Source organism: Clytia hemisphaerica, unplaced genomic scaffold (assembly GCF_902728285.1).
Source record: "Clytia hemisphaerica strain Z4C2 unplaced genomic scaffold, Clytia hemisphaerica genome assembly, whole genome shotgun sequence".
In the NCBI taxonomy this organism is placed as follows: domain Eukaryota; kingdom Metazoa; phylum Cnidaria; class Hydrozoa; order Leptothecata; family Clytiidae; genus Clytia; species Clytia hemisphaerica.
In genome coordinates, this window is record NW_027103638.1 from 510,247 (window position 1) to 532,981 (window position 22,735).

The window sequence follows — 22,735 nt, forward strand, 5'->3', positions numbered from 1 at the left end:
CAAATTAGAACCTTACCGTCTCCGTCGCTGAAAAACACACATACATAAACTCGCTTATATCAATAAAGGGAAAGGAAGGAGTTTGAGTTTCCTCTTTACAATGAAAACAGGATCTTAAAAATTCACATTTATTACTGGGATATCAACTATCAAACTTTTTAATATTTTTGGTGTTTACCAGGTAAAAGTCACTTAGATTAGCAGAAGATATATGTAAAGCATAAGTAAGTAAGAGCCTATTTTATTTGTTTAGGATGAGAACTCTCGTCCAGATGAGATAGTCGCTGCTTTTTTTGATGCTTTCAGATTGGATTTCTAAGTCATCTGGCCGAATGATGACTTGACTGCAAGGATGACAAAAACAAACAATCTCTAATAGAGTTCTTTTCTCTTGATAATACCTGAATCATTTTTTAGCTTTCAAAAAATGTGAATAAATATCTGAATAGAAAGAAAACATGTATCGAAAATTCTGTCATGCAACATGCTTGCAGTATTCTCTGTTAGCTGTCCTTTTAATCACTCTGGTTTTCAATGTGATGTTTGTCTTGGATAATCGAAGTCGATTTCAAGAGTCACAAGACCAATTTGCTAAACAGCAAGCAAGGGATCATCCAAAAGATATTTCTCCTCACCGAGAGAATAATGCTGAAGGATTTGTTGGGCATAAGAAAGGTTAGTATTATCAATAAAAAAAGGAATAGTCACGTGTATAGTCACATGCTTTGTTAGCTTTCCCCCTGAAAATGAATACATTCGAGAATGTTCGTAAATACTCGCGAAATGTAATACACGTGAAAATTAATCCCCTCATGTTCAAGTTCATAATAGCCATGTTCAAGTTTTGTATTTTGATGTCATTGCCTACGATTTTCTTGAGAAAAATGAAATTGTTCAATTTTTATGAAAACCTGAAATAATTTTCCAGAATAAAGTTAAAAAATGTACATAGCAAACTTGGAAAATATCAGTTCTAAAACAGGAAGGGAAAATTATCAGCCTTATTTATTACAAGTATATACGAACCAAAATTTGAAAAATTGACTTTAGAAAAAAAGTTTTGTAAACCTTTTAGTGTGTTTAAATAGACAAATTGATCTCAAAATTTTGGTCCAAAATCCTCGAGTTTAGGTCGAGGAAACGTTCAACTTGTTAACATTTTGCTGATTTTTTTCAAAATAAAACTTAAAAAGCCCACAGCCGTAAAATTATTTTATAGAAACATCAAGAAAAATCGCCAGATGCGTCTAACTCGCAAAATGCGTCTAACTCGCATTGAAAAGAATATTAGAATTTTGCTTAAAATTTATTGGCAGTGAGAGTTATTCTGCTTTTTAGTTTAATTTGTGGATCCTCACAGCATTACTTACCTATAATTTTGAGACTTGATCTTTCAATATGTTTTAAATTGTGTGGTAACATAGGAAAAATTTATAATTTACCCCCTTCCCCTTCCCTAAATAACATTTGACACCCCCTTTTCACAGACCCGGTAGGATTTTTTTAGTCAATGGGGATGAAAATAACAGACTGAAACTCGATGGAGATTGATATTCTCATATTTTTTATTGTTGGGGATTTCAATTCTTTTGTTTTCAAGTCAGAACATTCATCAGTGGGGATAGGAAATATAAAAATATTTTGCAGTGAGGATTGGTTTATTGATTATTTTCAATGGGACAAAAATTGGAAGATAATTTTCGACCAGGGATGATATTTTAGCCAATTTTTCCAGTGGGAAGGAGTCCCATTGGCTCTGTGAGAAGTGGTGTATTTTGAAATGAAATGAAATTATCATCTTCCCTTCCAGCTCTTGAACCACCGAGGAAGATTCGAATCGAAGCGAAGTCCAGTAAAAGTAGTGTCTACGTGGCAATTGATGGATTAAAAGTGTACGAAGACAGTTCTGAAGGAGACAAGACGAGAGGGATTCACATTGTTGTCATCAATGAGTTTTCAGGTGTCATCATGGCCAAAAGAACCTTCGATACATACCTCGCCAAAGAAGAAGAAGCCATGGTTTTGTTTTTGAACTTAATCACAGAAGGACGTATTGTCATTTTCACAATTAAGGTAATTTCTTAAAACCGAATTTCACACTGTACCTTCTGGAACTACATTATGGCCATCTGGAATACTTTTTCCATCCATCTTCATACATCACTTTGAAAGTCCTTTGAAAAGTCGTAAAATGTTGGGCCATTCTATTTCATATCTATAACAGTGGAGTGGAACATTTCCAGAGGGTAATTCGAGAAGAATTTTGCAGGGATTCTAAAGGAGTGTTTTTTCATTTCCTAGGGGTGAAAGATAATTTTCAATTTACCAGGTGGTAAAAGACTGATTTTAGCTCGTCCACCTTACAGACATTTCCGAGAAATGTTTTTTGACTTGAAAAGGTTCGTCCCTCCCCCCCACCCCCTGTATGGAGATTTAATGGAATGACCCATTAAATAAATGGGCTATTCTAGAAAAAAATTGCACCCCTTATTTTGAGGTTTTTTTGGGAAAGGTAAAACCCCTGGAGATTTTTCTAAAATTTTCAGGACTCCCTTGGATTTTTTTCCTCATTTTTGGACCACCCTTGACGTCATACCTCCTCAACATAGGCGGTACAGACTTCCAGATTTCTGGAATAGCTCAATATATGGCTATAGTTGTTTTTCCATAGTATCTCCATTCTTCAGCAAAGAAACCTTAGCTTTCATGTATGCCCTTTTGAACGCCACTGTAAATTTTCTAGTGAACATAGGCGAAGAAATTTCTGGATTATCTCTAACTTCGAAAAAAATATGGACTAAGTTAACAGAGAGCTTAAAATGACAAGAACAGTGAATTCTAATTCAGTTTCAAACTTTTCAATAAAAACGACTAAGAGGGGTGAAAACAAAATGAGACTCTTAAAAAAAATAAAGTCTTGACAAAAATTTGGTGAGTTTCATTGCCTCTATAATAAAATTTCAATCAGGGTGATATAATAATTTGAAAACATTTTCCTCAAAAGTTTCTTTGGTTAAGATAAAGAAATAACATACATAAAGAAAATAGAACATTTACATAAAGAAAAGAGAACATATTATAACATTTTAAAATATCCTGCCTGATAATATGTACATCTGATATATAAAATTGAAAATACTTTAAAGCTCAAAAGGTTTTTTCCTTCGATATTAGTTAATACAATATAACTAATTACAAGTAGACGGCTCTTTGCAAACTCGAATCAAATACAGGACGGCTACTACAGATGTTAAGCCAAGAGTAACAGTACCGGTTACTGCCAAAGGGTAAGCTTTTCCTGAAGTGTGAACCATAGTGTTAATGTCTGAAGCTTCTCCAACGATCATAGTTGCCATTGCAAGGGCGAAAGACAAGAAACATAATATGGCGCCAGCCCCTCCTTGCCACTTGAAATACTTTTTTCGACAATTAGCCATATTAATTTGAAATTGCGAATTCCAAATGGTGATAAAAGCTGCCAAGAACATTCCTCTCATGGCAGCTCTCTCGTCGGTGAATGACTGACCCGATCCATCATTCATTGATAATCCATCAATGAAAAACTCATCGAGCCACAGGCCAAGACCGATGAACAATCCATTGACCAGGTGTAATAAAACAATGACTGTACCCAATCTACATGTCTCCATCTGTGATAACTTCTCTGATACAAATTCAGTATTGTTTTGATGGTTTTTTTTTGCTTTGCTCTTTCCACAGAAAAAAGTGAAATATGTTTATATCTTGCTTACCTAAAATGACGAATTGAAAATGTTTTACAACATACTCCCCTATTTAAATCTCTATTCTCTTTATAATGAATATTTGCAAGTCCAATTTTTCTCCTTTTGTCATTTTAATAATTTAATAATACCACTTACAAACGTTTCAATAGGCTTTACAGATCAGCACCACAGTCATGTCAATTATGTTAGATATGTTATATGTGTAGCATATTTATAAGATAACAGAGAGATCGCACAGAAAAGTCACGGAGGCCCGTTTTTATCAATCGCTTTTGCTCGGTACGCTATAAACTATTTGTAATATCTGAAAACATTGTACTTACTACGAGATATCAAATTGTTGTAAAAACATAGCTAATTTGAATTTGTCAAATTAATTTCAAAATACATTTCATCTTGATTGATCTAAATTTGATTATGATAGGCCACCGTAAAACTGTTCAACTTCTATTTTCTACTAAAACTTTCTTTGAACGGTTCAATTTACGTAACTTTGCAACTCGACACCGCCCGCTTATTTTACATATGTTTCACAGCAAGTCTGTGAAATTGATTTTATGCGCATATAACTATAAATCAAGATTAATTATAAAGCCTACATAGAACTTATTTATAATGAAAGCAACATGAACATCCATTCCCCATTTTTTTGTCACGTGGTCAAACCCGTATGAAAGAACTAAATTTTTTATTGAATCTTTGTTACATAATATTACACGAGAAGCACTCAAAAGAAATATAAATAAAATAAAAACCCATACGTAGTTGAAGGTTTGACGAGTTCTAACTTTAATATCGTACATAGTTTGTCTTACAGAACCTTTGTGGTTTGTTATGATACAATTTCGACCTATCAACTCTGGCCAAGTCTATTAAATGCCTATTGAGTACTGTAGCTCTGAACAGAATGTAAAAAAAACAAACAAGAAACAGACATCTATCCATACAAACTGATCCCTGCTCTAAAGAACACTTTCTGTTTTTTAATGTTTATAATTATAAGTTGTTTTTTTTTAATTCCCTAATTAACCGTACAAGCTACTAATTATCCACAAGCCGTCAGGAGAATTACACAGTATCATAATTTACACACTTTTTTTAATAAGAACATCAAAACTGTTCATGCTTTAGTTTTAACATTATTTTGATATCAAGGAAAACATTTCCAAAGAATACCCCTTAAAATTGATGGTCGCTCTATATGATAGTCAAAGCAGTTTTTTTTATAAGAACATCCAAAAATTTTGAAGCCTTCGGATGCTTTTAGCTTTTTGAGTTTTGAGCCTAAAAATGTTCTTAACATGTTCTTATTTCACCCTTTTGTGGGTGGTATTTTTGTCCATTTTCCTAAGAAATTGAAGATGTTACAGTCTGCAGATACACTTGCCAATATTAAATCAATATTCAAAAACTGTTACTAAATATGGATATAAATTTAAAATTGATCGCTTCCTTACACTTATCAATAATCTAAATTATATTCAATCATAGAATATTGATCTGATATAATTTGGGCCCTTACGCTTGCTCAAAATTATAGGTAGTATTGCAAATAATAGGAACACTTGCCCTTTGTTCAAGAAGAGAAGTTTCTTCTCTCTCTCTTGGAGAAAAAATGAATGAAAGTGTTTGTTTACATAAGCGAAATCAATAGTTTTTCCTTTCTTTCTATTGTTGAATATTGACTGGAAGGGGAATTAAATTGAAAAATTTCAATTTAAATCAACTCTCGCTCAATAATCGAACAATAGAGTACTTTCATAAATTTGAACATCATTTTAAATTCAACTTTTTATCTTACATTCAGCAATATTAATTAGCTCAATAACATTTATGATCTATTTATAGTAACAGTTTTTGAATATTGATTTAATATTGACAAGTGTACGAAGGCCTTTTATTTCAATTTTTAAAAATTTAGAATGAGACGATCAAAATGAGCTATAAAGTTTTTTTCTAAATGCGTAATAATAGACGTTTGAAAATTTCCCTTTTTTTAAATCTGTGACGTACCAAGCGTGCTTTTCAAAAAGATGAGATTATTTAAACAAAATTTGTTCTCAACTTCAGTTGAGTTAGAATCTGAGAATGTGTGTGTGTGTGTCTGTCTGTGTGTCTGTGTGTGTGTATGTCCCAAAACTTTGGGGCAGCCTGGAGACTTCAAAAATTGTTCGATTTGGCTGAAATTTGGCACACTTGTTCCTTGGGTGAATATCTGGGGGTGTTTTTTTCATTTTTCAAAATTTTTGATTTTTGGGGCCTGGGGACGAGTTTTCGCCAAAACGAGGCTAAAACTTTGGGGCAGCCTGGAGACTTCAAAAATTGTTCGATTTGGCTGAAATTTTTCACACTTGTTCCTTGGGTGAATATCTGGGGGTGTTTTTTTCATTTTTCAAAATTTTTGATTTTTGGGGCCTGGGGACGAGTTTTTCGCCAAAACGAGGCTAAAATTTTGGGGCAGCCTGGAGACTTCAAAAATTGTTCGATCTGGCTGAAATTTTGCACACTTGTTCCTTGGGTGAATATCTGGGGGTGTTTTTTTTTCATTTTTCAAAAATTTTGATTTTTGGGGCCTGGGACGAGTTTTTTCGCCACAACGAGCTAAATTTGGGGCCGCTTAAAATTTTGGGGCAGCCTGGAGACTTCAAAAATTGTTCGATCTGGCTGAAATTTTGCACACTTGTTCCTTGGGTGAATATCTGGGGGTGCTTTTTGCATTTTTCAAAAATTTAGATTTTTGGGGCCTGGGGACGAGTTTTTTGCCAAAACGAGGTTAAAGCTTTGAAGCAGCCTACAGCCCTCCAAAATGGTCGGATTTGGTTGAAATTTGGCACACTTGTTCATTGGGTAAATATCTGGGGGTCTACAACTGGGCCCATGAATAATTTGAAGCCACTGAAGTTGAGCCCAGTGCGTTGCGCACGTTCGACTATTAAACAAGATTTTCGGTAAAAAGAGAGACAGTTTTTTCGGCTAGTTCGAAACGCAGGTTCATGTTTCAGGTTACAGGTTAAATCTTTTTTATGCAAATTTCAAAAACAAAATATCCCAACGTGTAGAGTGGAGCTTTGCGGTTTCGACAATATATATTGAATTATCATACAAAGTTAAATGTCTGTTTTTATTTTGAAACGCGTTCAATTTACGGACTTAATATTCATTTTACAGACCGGTGTTTCTAATCGGAAGTTCACACACTGTGGATCCTTTGATCAAATCCGATCCGGTTCGGGTCAAAGTCCTAATTTTTGACCAGGTTTTGATAGTTTTTGTTTTTTTTGGTGTAGATTCCAAAAAAAGTGGTCCGAAGTCCTGAAAAAGTCATGGGAAGGCTCTACAGGGGGGTCAGAACTCGTACCAGACCAGCTTGGAGTCCCTGGTGGGATGGAAAGCAGTGAGACGTTTCTACTTGTGAACCACTTGGTACTGACGTACACCTTCAGCTAAGTCTAAAAAATACTCTGAGGGGTCCCTATTGAGCTCTGGGCCAAGCCAAGCTATAGCGAAGGAATGACATTGCTGAGAATAATCATCTACGCACGCCTTGAAGTTGGCCCAGTGGTACAAGGTGTTGAGTTCACGCACTAGGCTCGAGTCGGGTTAAGGTCACCTTTAAAATTTTTATCCAGGTTTTGATATTTCATGTTTTTTTGGGTGTAGATTCCGAAAAAATAGGTCCCAAGTCCTGAAAAGTTGACGAAAGGGCGCTACGGGACCGTAAAGGACCCGTACGAGACAGTAAAGGACCCCCTCCCCCAGCGCCGGTCTAACGACTAGAAACTTTCTGGAGACGTCAAGCATATCTAAGGGGAAAGCATGCCAAATTTCATCACTCCACCGTCACCGGTCGCCGGGCTACGGGCCGCGCAAGGTACGCTGCAGGACGTCCCCGTACGAACGATTGCCGGGCCACCGTACGGCGTTTTCAGCCGGTCAATTTTTCTATTTTATCATCCACAAAAGGTATACCAGAAATATATACAGAAGAAAACTGTATACATGTTAGAAAAAAAACTTTGAACATACACAGAAAAGAGAAAAATAAAATTTAAATTATTTATATAAGAATTTTTTTATCTGGTCTGTAAACTTCAAGTCGAAATGATATATCTGGTCTGGCAATTATTTGTTTTAACCTGTAACCTGAAACCTGTAACCTGAAACCTGAACGTTTCGAACTAGCCGCAGTTTTTTTCACAATTACTACAAACATTGGAATCGAGAAAGAACGCAGTAAGAGAAAGATGTCTGATGAATCAAGTGATACTTTATTTGATATTATACTTTAATATCATACTTCGAATTCCCCATGTTATGTAGCCAACGTGCGCATTGTTCGTGATATCTCTGTATCTTTGGATCAGTCGGTCATTCCTTCTTGAAGAAACCTTTATTTTTTACATTTCTACCTGATGCATTACTGCATCCGTATGCAAGACAAAATGGCATGATAGATTAATAGACACTTGTCAATATTAAATCAATATTCAAAAACTGTTACTATAAATAGATCATAAATGTTATTGAGCTAATATTGCTGAATGTAAGGTAAAAAGTTGAATTTAAATGATGTTCAAATTCATGAAAGTGCTCTATTGTTCGATTATTGGGCGAGAGTTGATTTGAATTGAAATTTTTCAATTTAATTCCCCTTCCAGTCAATATTCAACAAAGAAAGAAAGAAAGGAAAAACTATTGATTTCGATTATGTAAACAAACACTTTCCATTCAATTTTTCTCCAAGAGAGAGAGAAAATATTTCTCTTCTTGAACAAAGGGCAAGTGTTCCTATTGTTTGCAATATTACCTATAATTTTGAGCAAGTGTAAGATCCCAAATTATAATATATCAATATTCTATGATTGAATATAATTTAGATTATTGATAAGTGTAAGGAAGCGATCAATTTTAGATTTATATCCATATTTAGTGACAGTTTTTGAATATTGATTTAATATTGACCAGTGTATCACAGGGGAGTTTCTAAACATCGACCAGAAATGGCGACCACGACCAGCGACCACGACCGGCGACCAGATAAATTTGGGTTATCGAGTTTTTCCTCTTTCTCCACCGTAGAGTCTTTCTCTTATGATAATTTATTTATCGAATTGAAGAGTAAAGCTCGCCCCTGTCTCATCTACAGTAATCATAAAGTCACGTGCAACACGTGTAGAGTAGCCATTTCAACGCTCTTGGAGCTTGAATAGAGTGTCAATTTCTATCCTTTTGTATTTTCGGCATCAAATTAATTAGTGGCAAAATTTGTGCTGGAATTTATTTAGAAAGCTTTATATTTGATCATCAGATCATTATTTTGTCAAAATAAGTCATTTTGACAATGTAAGGACAATAGAATAATTTATGAGATTGATTCATACTAAAGGCATCTCATTCGGTACAATTAAAATATTTGGTGTAATAAAGTTTACAGGCATCACACTTAAGTGCCCTGTCAATATTTTTGTCAAAAAGTGTCACTTTGTCTAGAAAATGACTGGTAACCTCAAAAGTCACTTTTAGTATTCTCTAGCTAGAGTAATTCTCAGCCACGTGCTCAGTGGTTCATTTGAAAGTCACATCAGGACTCGATTTGGATGTTCTCTACGGTGGAGAGAGCAGGTAAACTCGATAACCCAAATTAATCTGGTCGCCGGTCGTGGTCGCTGGTCGTGGTCGCCATTTCTGGTCGATGTTTAGAAACTCCCGTATCACAGCCTTAAAACAAACTCAGTTTAAATTTCTGCCATCCAAAATTATTTTCCTTCTTTCAGTTTCATAATTCATTATGAAAAGAAAGAGAAGGGGGAAACAGAAACATACAATCTACAAAATACAAATTGACTCTCCTTCGTATATTTTCTCCCCCGTAGAGTCGAAACAATAAAGATTAAAAATTGAATAACTCGGCCAAAAAAAAAGATTTTTTATTCGTTCTTTTAGCAATCACTTTTTTTTCATCATAGCTATCTTTTCTAAAAAAATGGTAAAAATGAAATCCCAAAGCTGACAACACTAAGAGATTTTTCAACACTTATATATCAATCTCGAAGTGCTTAAGTAATTTTGTAAAATACCTTAGAATAAAAATCAAAACACCTATTGTCCCTAAAAAATAGATATATTTTCCACCATATATTTTGATGAACTTACACTTTTATTTGCTGATCTAATGATAAAAAAATTCTAATTTCATAATATGTCATGTTTACATCAAAAAAAGTTGCAGAGCTCAGTTTTCTTCTAATAGCCTTAAATATATTTCAACCACTACACGTTTTTTATAAGAATATCAAATTTTTGAAGCCTTCAGATGTTCTTAACTTTTTGAGTGTTTGGACTAAAAATGTTCTTACAGTATGTGGCCCCCAAAACGGCGATCAAATTTGAAATTTCTCTCAAATCTAGGGGAAAAGAGATTTTACAAAACTTTTTGCTGCATGAAAACCTTTAACATCTCTACTTTATTTCCTGGAAGTTCTTTTTCAAAATCTTCAATTTCAACAATATTTTTCAATCGCTTAAAGATAGGTAGCTTTTTTCTAATGGCCCCCAAAACGGAGGTTTGAAATTTTAGCGATTTCTCGAGATATCTTTAAGATATAAATACAAAATTTTGACCATAGTTTTGAAATGTGATTTAGAGGGTTTTGGGCATAAATTTATTTGATAAAATTTTTACAGTATACCCCTACAGTAGTTGTCAAAATGCAGGTTTGGGGCCCCCAAAACGGAGGTGTAGCTAAAATCAAATTATTAAGCCCGGTGGTAATAGGGGGAAAAACTATGAACATATTTGTGTTTTCCCTTAAATTTACGACCCGATGGATGTAAAATTTATGATTTTTATGAAATATTTCAAGATTTTCGATATTGCAAAGTCCAAACTGAAAATTTAGAAATTTTCAAAATGACAATTTTGATTTAACAACGTCTTAATCAAGTTTTTGAAAACAAATCTCTTTTGTAAATAGTTCCATTCATGTATGGAATAAGCTGTGAAAATTTTAGAAAAAAAGCTTAACTGAAACTGAAAATATTAAGCTTTAAAGATATTTTTCTCCTATATTTTGCGAAAAAATGACAGAATTTGCCGTTTTTGCTGATTCAGCGAAAAATTTTATATATAATGTCAATTTTTTGTTATAAACTATTAACTTAAGGTGATAGGAATAGAATTCCAAGATTTTTTGCTTTTTCTCATATTTAGAATTTTCGGTTTTGTCAATGCTGATTCTAGGGCTCCAAAATACTGGTTGACCTTCAAGATGCTATATCTTTTACCCAGCCTCTAAAGTCACAGATGTATTTGCATTTTCTGAACGGCATTAGGTGTAGAAAGTTTCCTATACCCCGTTTTCATAACTTATTTTTAATATCCAAGGAGCTAGAGTGAGTTATATGCAATTTTTATCTAATTTTGGTGTTAAAATATTTCCTTTAGACGCAAATATGTTATTTTGAATCCGTCTCAAACCAGCAAAAACATGCTCTCATCTTTAAGTATAACCATCATTCTTTCAAAATAAACTAAAATCGTTTAATTCTGATAAATCTACAAGTCAGAATCTTCATTTTAAAGAAAACCTCCGTTTTGGGGGCCATATACTGTAACATGTTTCTATTTTCACCATTTTGTGAGTAATTATGTCCATTTTCCTAAGAAAGGCTACCCATGCTTTTTAGGCCAACCCGTTTTTGAGTCCACAAAGCCTTTAAAATGTTTTTAACTTGCTCTTGATATTTTAGCTACCGAAGCTCTATATTCTTAAAAAGGTCGTTCTTGCCTTACAGCCTTAGTTCTTATATACCGTTATGAATAAAGGTAGATTTATATCACCAAAGACATTGTTTCGTAAAGATCAAGATAAATATATATCATAAATCAGATCTTTTTTTTAATTAAAAAATACTTCATAAAAAGACATGAGTAAGAGAAAAAGTCTTTTTCTATCCTGACGAGCTTTCTGGTCTGTTAAATACATAAACATGTGTCCCGAAGTGTTTCTTATTCCCTAAGGTACTGCACTATTATTAACCAACTTTCTAATTTCATGATAAAACATCCATTTGTATATGTAATCACGCTCTACTCTGGAGGAGTAGCTCAAAAGCTCGTTTAATATTCACCCCAAATTTGGATGAAAAAAGATCAAATCGGTTCGCTAACCTGGGCGTTACCTGACCCCGAGAATATAGTAAACCCTGAGAATGTAGTAAACCCTGAGAATGTAGGTTCCTCATTTTTAAATATTGTAGCGTTAACCTGCGTTAACGATAGTTCAACCTCATGAAAAGTTGTTTCAGGGCATACTGTTACATATTTCTAGACATAAAATTTTAACTTGAATTAATTTTTTCCAACGTAAACCTGAATCGAAGTTGATTGGATATATACCCGAATTGAGACATTTTTTAAATAAATCCTCTCTAAATCGAAATCTATTGAAATTAAGTTATGATGATAGGGTGTTTTCTTTCCTAATGAACTAAGGACAGGGGAAAAATAGTCTATTTTAATATTTATTGTTCTAAGTTAGATATATTTTGACGAAAATGGACCTACCTTTTGGGGTTAGTTGACCTACAATTTAAAAAGTCTGTCAAATTATATAAAACTTGTTCGTTGTACTTTCATAACATGAAAGTATTACCTGAGAGATGATTAATGTTGACACTTTGAGCTTTAACGACGTGTCCCAGACCCGCTGGGACCCCATCCCAATCAGAAAATTTGCCTAAGTTTGTAATAATAGAATTTCTATCCCCAAGAATCACCAGAATTTCTAGTCCCAAACTTTAGTAGAAATTTTTGGACCCGATGTGGGAAAAAGTTCCACCGGGGCTGTGAGGAAGATTATATATTCACATATTTTAACACAGAATTTTCAACCTACAAAATAAAAACAACTTGCTTGTCTCTTCTTTTCGTCCTTTCTTTTACTTTTCCTCATTTATAGCACCATAAAATTAATATCTTTGTTAATTTTTAGTCAGAGTATATTTCTAAAGTATGAATTTAACTTACAGAAAAATAATTTCCGATGAATACTGAAATTCCACTCTCAACAACCGAATCTTTTCACCTACATTCTGGGGGTTAAAAAGCGAAAAAATCCAATTTTCAGAATAACAAAATGCACTTTAGAATATTTTTTTGGCATAAGATATTTCTGAAATTTGCTGTCATCATTAATCCAATTGAAAAAGTATTAACTATATTAAATATTAATTTTGCTATTACTAGATTTAAAGCCATAAAACCAAACCTACATTCTGGGGGTTATAATGAAAACGGGAGTCAACTTCAAGGACGAAAAAAATTAGCCTATCTATCAAAAGTAATGAAACTAACCCCTGGGAAAGGATTTTGGGAGTTCAAAATTTCGTTGAAAACATTCAATGTCTTTTAAAATGCAAATCTACATCTTTCAGGTTGATTCAAATTTCATACCTACATTCTCGATTCTCGGGGTTAGGTGCTGTAAGCAATAAGATACAAAATCCAAGAATTATCATTTTCTTTCATTAAAACATGAAACCGAGGATACAAGCTTTCGACTGTAAAATATTCAATCAAACAGATCAAACTTATCAATCGAGTGTGAATGTAGATATAAAGACATATTTAGTGTTGATAATCTTTTCCTTTTCTTTTCACGGGTTTATTTTAGTATTGTGTTGTTATGCTGATAATACTCTTTGCTAAAAAATAATCAAAGTTTCATATCTCATAGGAATCTTTTCTTTTTAACATTTCTCAAAATCAATCATTCGAAAACTAGAAATCTTGAAGCCGCAATAAGCTGTTCAGGAGTTGAACATGTGCGTAAAAATCCTGCTCTCCTGATCTAAAAATTAAGTAACACTTTGAAATCAACTAAAATGGCCAATGGTGGTTGAAACCGTCAATGGCTGTAGGGAAAAAAAACGTGGCTGGAGTAATAAATTATACGACTCTAACAACAGTGAAACATCAGCTCTAAACTCCCGTCTTCGCGTTTGTCCTTACACTTAAATGAAATTTGTCTTGGACTATAAAATGTTCTATTGAACGAGGTAAAATTTGTAAGTTATTTTTAGATATTCAAACACAAATAGCTACACTGCAAAACTAGAAACTTAAATTTGGATAAATACTTTGTGCATCTTTTGGGAGGATGATAACTTCTGATAACTTTGAAATGTGTACCCAATTGACTTTTAGGCCGAACCAAAATTATGTGAATTGTCTCTAGTATCTACCACTAGTCACTACCACTAGAGGCGTAGTGGTGTAGTGGTTATCATGCTCGACTTCTGTCCAGGAGGCTCGAGTTCGATACCCACCGTGGCACTACGATTCACTTGGCAAGTGAATGTTCCTTCGCCCGGGTCAACCCATGCCATGTGAGGGGAATTGGGTACCATAACTCTGATACAAGAGTATGGGTAGATATTTCAGACATTGTGGTGTGCCGTGACACTCAGGAGATTCTACACTTGCGAGGACATCCGTTCTCCCGTGTAGTTCGAGTGTCGTGGTATACACCATGGCTCGGCAGCTCGCATCTGCAGGGTTGCAATGTCTGCTTGCGCTGTGATTCCTACTCCACCGTGGGTAGGACCCATTCCGATACATCGGAGGGCATATCTATCTATCTATCTATCTATCTATCTACCACTAGTCAAAATTTAAGGGTCAGTCCACATGTCTTTCTTAGGCTCGAGCCCCCCCCCCCCAAGATGAAATACTTTCTCTACTAAAAGGATAGGATATGCACAAAAGATTAAAGAATTTGGAGGTCATGTGTTTACCAGTGTTTACCACAGATTTCTGTAAAGTCCGAAGGGCTCGATGTCATGCTTTAAGCTCTTTCAGGTAAAAAAAGTGAACGTCAGAAAAATATTGCTGCTATCGTTTTCGAAAACCCGCAAAGCTTCTTATTGGTCAATCACTGAAATTGTATTGTGATGCAAGCTATGGTCTGATAAAAAAAAACCATTATTTTATTTGACAGGATGAAGGTACCATGAACCTCAAAAAGGTTGGAAGAAACGCTTTAAAAACTTACGGCAGCCGATTTGCAGAGGAGCTTAGCTGGCGGAGTACGTGGGCATATATCTCGCGCAAGAGAAACATGTGGTATGCTGAGGCGATACAAAAATCACCCTCTTTTAACGATTGGGCGGCACCAGTTGTTGTGCAAGCTACCGTTCAACTGTTAGCTCAATCTGCTGGATGTGATTGGGGAAATGATGACGTAGCGAGACGGAGGCGCAATTTCTGTTCAAAATACGAAGGATACGGATCTGTATGCAGCTGTACGTATTCTTTACACCTCTCATTCCTTCATCTCATTCACCTACACCGAGCTTCATATAAACACTGGCCCTGGAGGTAGTTTCTCATACCCGGCCAAGAAAAACTTTTTGGTAGGGGTTTTTAGCTGCTCGATGTGGTCAAAATGCATCGAGAGCTACTTTTCTTGACTGTTTGGTTTTCCCTGAAGGTAAGAAATTTTCGCGGAATTTAATTTCGCGATTCACAGTTCAAAATTCGGAAGTTTCGCTGTTGACAGAATTTTTTATTTAGAATATGGCCTATTTTGCCCTTAAAAGACCCAATTTTAGAGGTGATTTTTAAAATCCTGAGAATATTTCTTTCAAGGTACGAATCCAGCACCAATCAACTTGCGTGGTGATCCATTAACAAACAATAACATTGCTTCTCTACCAATCGCAGTCATTGCTGCTAATAGACCAAACTACCTGTTTCGCATGTTAAGGGGATTACTGTCCAAACCTGGCGTGGACCCAAGTAACGTTATTGTATATATTGATGGATTTTTCGACGAACCATCTGCTATAGCGGAATTATTCAAAGTTTCAGTAGTCGAACATGTACCTATCTGTAGCAAGAATTGTCGCATTAGTCAGGTGCGTATGCCTTGGCAGTCATTCATTTTTAAATTTGTCGGTTGCTCCTCCATTTCTGGAAAACTTTTTTATTCTTGCTCCATTTTTTTACACCAGATTAGAGTAAAAACCTATTTCTAAATCAAATAGTATTATCGCAAAAATATTGGGTTTATCTGTTTGAACCCTAAAAATACTGATGGTCCTTATGTCAGAATGTCTGAATGGTAATGGTAATGGTGAATACATGCATAATATTGGTGATAGTGTACACATTTCAGCAGTGGCTCTTCCGGAACTAAAAACTAAAACTAAACTGTGATTATTTTTCAGCATTACAAACGAAGTTTGAAGGAGACGTTCGAAAAATATCCTGCAGCTGACTACATGATCATTTTAGAGGAGGATTTGGACGTGTCTAAAGATCTGATGGATTATTTCAGTCAACTGATACCTGTGTTGGCGACCGATCAAAGCTTGTATTGTATTTCGGCCTGGAATGATCAGGTATCTTGATCTTTATTACACAATCCTTTTAGTCTAGCATGCTAGATGCATAGATTTATAAAGCCCGAAGTGCTAGATATCGTGCTTTGGCTGAAAAGTGTGCCGAGTTAGGTCGGAAATCCTAACCTAGGTCACGTGATATTACATTAAAATTTCAGCGCTTGACCAATAAGAAGCTTCGCAGGTTTTCGAAAACAACAGCAGCAATATTTTTTTGCGATATTCACTTTTTTTTGTTTGGAAGAGCTTAAAGTCCGACATTTACAGAAATCTGTGGCTAGACGACTAAAGCAGACATAATGGAAGGGACAAAAAGTTGTAATTTACACAAACTGATACAATCCCATAACGTTGTGTATCGTATTATCGTATAACACTCATATTACTATATTACATTATTATAAGCGACTCCACTTAACAAACGTGATATTCATGACGTAATTTTTTCTACGGAAAGACCCCGGGTTTTTGCCAGTAGTGGCAAATATTATACAACTTTTGTCTAGTATAAATTTACCACTGCTGGCTAAAAGTATTTCTGTAGAAAACATTGCGTCATGAATATCATGACTGATTGTAGTTCAAACTTCAAACCTAAACGTGATTCCATTTTTTATTCAGGGTTATGAACATTCAAGTAATGATCCTTCAATGCTTTACAGAGTGGAAACAATGCCTGGTTTAGGATGGTAAGCGAGCATCTCTCTTCCACATAATTAATCATTATCATGGTAAGAATATCAAAGTCAAAAAGAATCAAATATTCACATGAAATTAAAATGAATACACTTTTACGACCGTAGCCGCCAATTACCTAGCCTGTTAGACGAAAACCGCTTTTTTATCGCGATTTTCAACAAAGATTTAACAAAGAAAAAATTTGGTTTGTGGGAAGATACTGGCTACCTATTGCCGCGCGGACATTGTTTTGTCCGTATTACTACCCTAAAACCGTCCCAGTCTTTTTTTCGCACCTATAGACGATAGAAAAAGGTGTCAAAAAGGATTGGATCGAGTTTAGTATTAAATAATTAAGTGGCACACGCCTGACCGTGCGACTACGGTTTCAAAGGTGTATTTGTGTCAAAACTGTCTAATAATCACTATTCGATTCCATTAGGAATTTGGATTTAAAATACCATGACCTCTAATCATTCTGTACTGTACTGTACTTTAAAAAATAGTACGCACTGACCCACTAACGAAAGGTGTATGCGCTGTGATACAGTAGAGCTTCTCACTCTAACCTCTATAACTCTAATGTCTCCTTAACTCGAGTTTCATAGTCCCTTCAATTAACAATGCATTATATAACCTTACTCCATAACTCGAAATTTCCTTTACTCGAACAAATTTTTTTCCCCGTGCGTGTTCTAGTTATGGAGGCTCCACTGTATTCATTACGTAATGTTTTCCATGATGCCAGTAGGGGCAAATTTTAAAGATTTTCTCTAGGTATTGGCAAAAAGCAGGGTGTTTCTGTAGAAAACATTACGTTATGAATCTCATAAATTTGTAGAAAGTAATTTCCTTTTTCATAAGTTCAAGTGCTGCCAAGTAGTTAGCACGTGAACACTTCCAGCACTTACCTACTGCATGCACTTGAATGTATTAATCAGTACTAACTGCTGCTCCTATAAATTTTAGAAAATATTAAATGATTTTACCCCTGAAAGTGCACTGCCTTTTTGTAAACTGTAACGTACTAAAGCGCTGGGCTCATATTCAGTGTCTAAATGAAATTTATAAGGATCGATTGTAAAAATTTAAAAATATTAACAAGAACAAGTTTTTGATTATGGCTACCGGTCCCCAGGACGTTTCCTGTACTGTATTGGTCGCTCAAAGGAGGGAGTGGCACATGGCTGAGTTTATGTATGTGTGTTTTTCTGCGACGGAGGGGGTAAGGTTATAATTTCTCTAAATCCTGACTGACTGGGGACAACGGTAAATCGGCACTTTCACCGTCCTTGACTTTGCGGGTCAAAACTGCGGGCTATTCCAAATCGCTTCAGTCACTTTACCGTCCTCAAAAGTGCAAATACATAAACTCGCCCATTTTTGTTCATTGTTGCCGGCTTTCCATTCCAACCTCGAGCAACTTAGAGGAATTGTTTACAAATAGATATCGCTGCCCCTAATCACTCTGTGCATGTAAATCAAAACAGTGAGGAAACACAATTAGTTTTTTAAAAGCAAACACAATCAGAACAAATCCAAAATTCCATAACACAACCATGACAAACTAGAACTTGCAAAATGAATGAAGGAAATTCGTTGTAGATTTTTTTTGACATTTACAATGCAATGGTTTCGAAATTTTACTCATTTTGAAAAAAAAATTGTTTTTGTAATTGTTGACGTCAGTTTGAATGTTTAAATTCGAACGGTTTTATGACGTAATAATCGCAAAAATGACAGTAAAAGGTAAAAGGGGTTGCGAAAAAAATGTAGCACTCTGGTACAGAGAGTACTCTACAGGCTGCTCTTAAAATTTGGCGGACATACATACTAAAATTCTAGCTCAATAACTGAAGTTGAGAATTTCACGGTATATAACTTAGACCTGGTTTTACGTATTTGAGGTTTTTTTTTCTTTCAGGGTATTGAAGAAATCATTATTTATGAACGAGCTCTACCCGAAATGGCCAGGTAGTGATAAGTTTTGGGATTGGGATATGTGGATGCGGATGGATGGCAATAGAAAAGGTACTGGAACGCTATTGATTTATCAGCGTCGTTTACTCTATCGAAAAGCCGACAGTGGGCTATGTTCTGGCTATTTTTTGCGCAAAAAAAAAGCCGCATTCCTATTGTCTGAATTGATTATCTTCAATTTAATGCGGTAAATTTATTATCTATGATGGAAAAAAATAATTCACTTTGAACCATTTTGACTTTCATACCAAATTAAGCATCAGATGAATTTTAGTTGATCCTTATACTGAATTTGAGAAATGTAATAAGATTTTTCAAAACTTTCCGATTCTAACTTAGGCGAGACCAATTTGATTAGTTGTTTTACGGGCCCGACCGACCCTGAAATCCCAAAAATGGAAATAAAATTAAAATTGATTTTCGTAGTACATTTTGTTTTCATTGCTTTACAGACTGCCAAATTTTCAAAATTTTGGTAGTTTTTCCAAGGTTTTTTAGAATTTCATGTTCAATTTTTCATTTTATCTATGAATTCGAGCTCTTTGTGTTTTTTTATTTTCTATTCCGCTTTTTTGTCAAGTTGTAGTAGTTTTTGTTGCCTTTTTAGGAGGTTTTATAGAAGACATTTTACTTTTATCTTTATTTTTTCGCCGACCGGCCGACCCTTCTTTTTTGGGTAGCTTGGCCCGTAAAACAACAAATTAAATTGGTCTTGCCTTAAAAAACATCAATAATCTATATTTTGAAAACTTCTTTTCATCTGACCGGTTTCAGGAAGAGAATGCATCATACCTGACGTATCAAGGACGTACCATTTCGGTGCCAAAGGGTTGAATATGAACTCCTACTTTCAAGATTTGTACTTCACAAAACATGCGCTGAACACCAAATCTGGAATTCATTTCAATATCAGTCGAGTAGAGAAAGATAGTTATGAACAACATATCAATGATAAAATAAGGTAGAATATTTCTACTTTGTGTGCTTATGTTTCCTGGCGGATTTCAAGGCTTAAAGGTCTTATTTTTACATTACAAGTGTTCCTGTTTCATATCAGGACAGTGTTTGCCTAATGTTATATTATGCTGATATAAGCAAAAAAAACTTTTTCTTTTTCTCTTTCTGACCAATCTTGCTCCACATCCATGTCAATCCAATGTGAAAAAGCTTATGAATTAAAATTGATGAGTAAGCAAACGATATTACTCTTATTTAAAAACAAAACCTTTAAGTTGATTATAAGAGCTTGTTTTTTGTCACCGCATTATTTATTCGATCCTGTCATTCTTGCATTGAACTAAGCTTACAAAATTTATCATTTTTTAAGCGCGTAAATTCTGTTATCTTTTAAAATCTATGTCATATACGCAAAGTCGCATTCAACTCGCATTCACAGTTTACGTTCTCTTACCATTCGATACGTTTTATTATTCGATAATATTGAAAGTCTCCTTAAACAAGAAACTCTCATAAGACGACGCTCTACTATTCGATGAAAATCCAATTCTCCTTGAGAATCGAATTAGAGCGTCAACTGTACAATATCTCCTATTTATATAAGATAAATGATACGCATACATTGATTACTGAACTTGTTGCAAATTTCTCTCACATCACAGAACTGCAGAAGTGCTGGACCACAAGGAAAACCCCTGTTCCAGTGATCGTTTCATCCCTGACACCAAAGGTCGCACATACATTTTCTATATTCATCAAACGCACACGGGTGACTACGAAACATGGACTAATGTCGCACGTTGTTTCAAATTATGGGATTTAGACGTGCGTGGTTTTCATAAACAAATGTGGCGCTTTTGGATGAAAGAAAATCAAATATTTGTAGTTGGTTCCAGTTCACCTTATATTCATTATAAACCGGACAATGTGAAGCCGATTTTCTTACCTAAGAAGAAGAAAGAGTGATGAATAGATTCTCTTTAGGTATGTTTAAAATTGAGTTCTTTTATAGCTTGTTGTATTATTGTAGTATTTTTAACTTACTCGTCTTTACGTTGTCAAGTGGAGAATTCCTTACTGGATAATAACTGTTTTGGGCTGCTCTGACAGTTCTTCTGCCCAAATACATGGGCTGCAAAATTATATCACTGCAGTCAAAACTCGAATTACTCGATGAAAAAGTTTACGTGATTTTATTCCCTTGTTGCTCGGTATACAACTCAAACTTAATTACTTTATTAGTATCAATAAATCAACCAGAAATAAAGGTCATGTAACAAGCACATAAAAATTTCGAATAAAAGCGTGATTTGGCTCCAAACATTATTTTTTGCAGCCTGTGTATTCAGACAGATTTTCGTCTTGGCGAGGTACAAAAAGAAGATTTTCCTTATCGAGATTCAATAAAGTTCTGCCTAATTTAAAGTTTGAAATCCATTTCTGTCTGAGACAAAAGGAAACTTATCTTTGACCACTCTTTGGGATGTTATACACCTTTTTCGAATTCGAGATGTATGAAATAAGTGCTTCTAAAGGATTTAAAAAGGGATTGATTGTCACCAGCTCATGTCAAGTCAAATCAAGAACTAATAACCTCTCCATCCTTCACATTGAATAAATTAGCAAGACCCGAAGTTTTCTCTGCTAAAGTTAGAGGTGGTCGTTTAATATTTAGATTTAGATTGAGCCTTGGTATCGCTGAAATTTTGACTGTAACCTTTAATCATTACACGCTTTTTGTTTCATCAGAATGGTGTAAATCCATTTCATCATGGATATTCTTAAGTTTTTTGGGAAAATCATCCTAAAATATTCTTAGGGTATTTTCTTAGGTTAGGGTCGACATTAAACCAAAATTTAACAAGAAATACACACCTGAAACAAAAAAACGGAAATTTTGAGCCATACTAGGGACAATTGGTAATTTACAGTTAAAATTGCTCTGTAAATGGCATTCTTAGATTTTGTTGCCTAATTCCATGATGAAGATATTCTTAGCATTAATTTTTTGGGAAATTTCATCTCATGAATATTCTTATAAAGTATATTCTTATAATGGTCTGAGTTTTAAGCGACCAGCATTTTCCGGTCAAGATATTACATGACGTCATGTTGGTTTGCCTCAAAAGAATTTATGTGAAAATAAAGTTAGATGGGTCTTATTTTCTGCCAATGAATGCCAAAGAATGATGTCATCGATGGTGCCAAAATTTTCAGAATGCCATCATTTTTTGTAAAATGATGTCAACGAGTCCGCTTAAAAAGCCAGCATATTCTGCTTCTAAAGTCCATTTCAAATTAGATGGTAGTGTTTTTTCAAACCTCAATAACTTTTGATAGAATTTGAATTAGGTAGCGATTGTGTACTCGTTGGAAAGACTATCGCAAATTTGGATTTGATTATTATAAGAAATTTGAAATATCGAAAATGAATAAAAAAAATCTATTCATGCTTTGGAAATGAATTTAGGCTTTTTCTAAAATTTCCGTTTTTGTAGAATAAGATAAATTGTAGTTACTATTTATACAGTTTTTAAAAGTTTTCTAATTTTTATTTTTTATTATGTTTACAATTTTTGATCGATGATTTAATTAATTAATATGTAGAAATATTATATACCAACACCCTTTGGATACTCGATACCTTAGAATACGTGAACACGTTTAAAAGATAAAGTTAGTCTTCTTTTTCCGTCCTTGATAAAATACAGCTCCGCTAAATTACATGATTCTTTTAGAATAGGCAGGTTGCTGTGGCCCTCAGTTTGAGCGTGTTTGGTTGAAATGAGGGGGAAAATCAACATTCTTTACATCAAATAACTCCCGTTCACTACAGAATTCGGCCACACTTGCTTAAAAGTCTTCAATATAGTTTCTCGAGAGTTTTCAGTTTCTATATTTTCTTTTGGTCTAAAGAGTTTGAAGTTTCTATAATATTGGGGTTGTCATAGAAAATTTCTCTGAAATCG

The 22,735-nt window shown here is 34.6% G+C and overlaps 1 protein-coding gene across 1 annotated transcript; it reads left to right on the forward strand.

Annotated features, from left to right (window-relative positions):
- Positions 1-417: 417 nt before the first annotated feature.
- Positions 418-20,836, forward strand: LOC136802745 (protein O-linked-mannose beta-1,2-N-acetylglucosaminyltransferase 1-like). The gene is made up of 9 exons (XM_067059503.1): positions 418-675; positions 1,811-2,073; positions 14,747-15,050; positions 15,397-15,665; positions 15,978-16,151; positions 16,773-16,840; positions 18,754-18,860; positions 19,584-19,770; positions 20,429-20,836. Exons 1-9 carry the CDS (start codon positions 459-461, stop codon positions 20,730-20,732), a joined length of 1,893 nt encoding a protein of 630 aa, XP_066915604.1. The 5' UTR covers positions 418-458; the 3' UTR covers positions 20,733-20,836.
- The last annotated feature ends 1,899 nt before the right edge of the window (positions 20,837-22,735 follow it).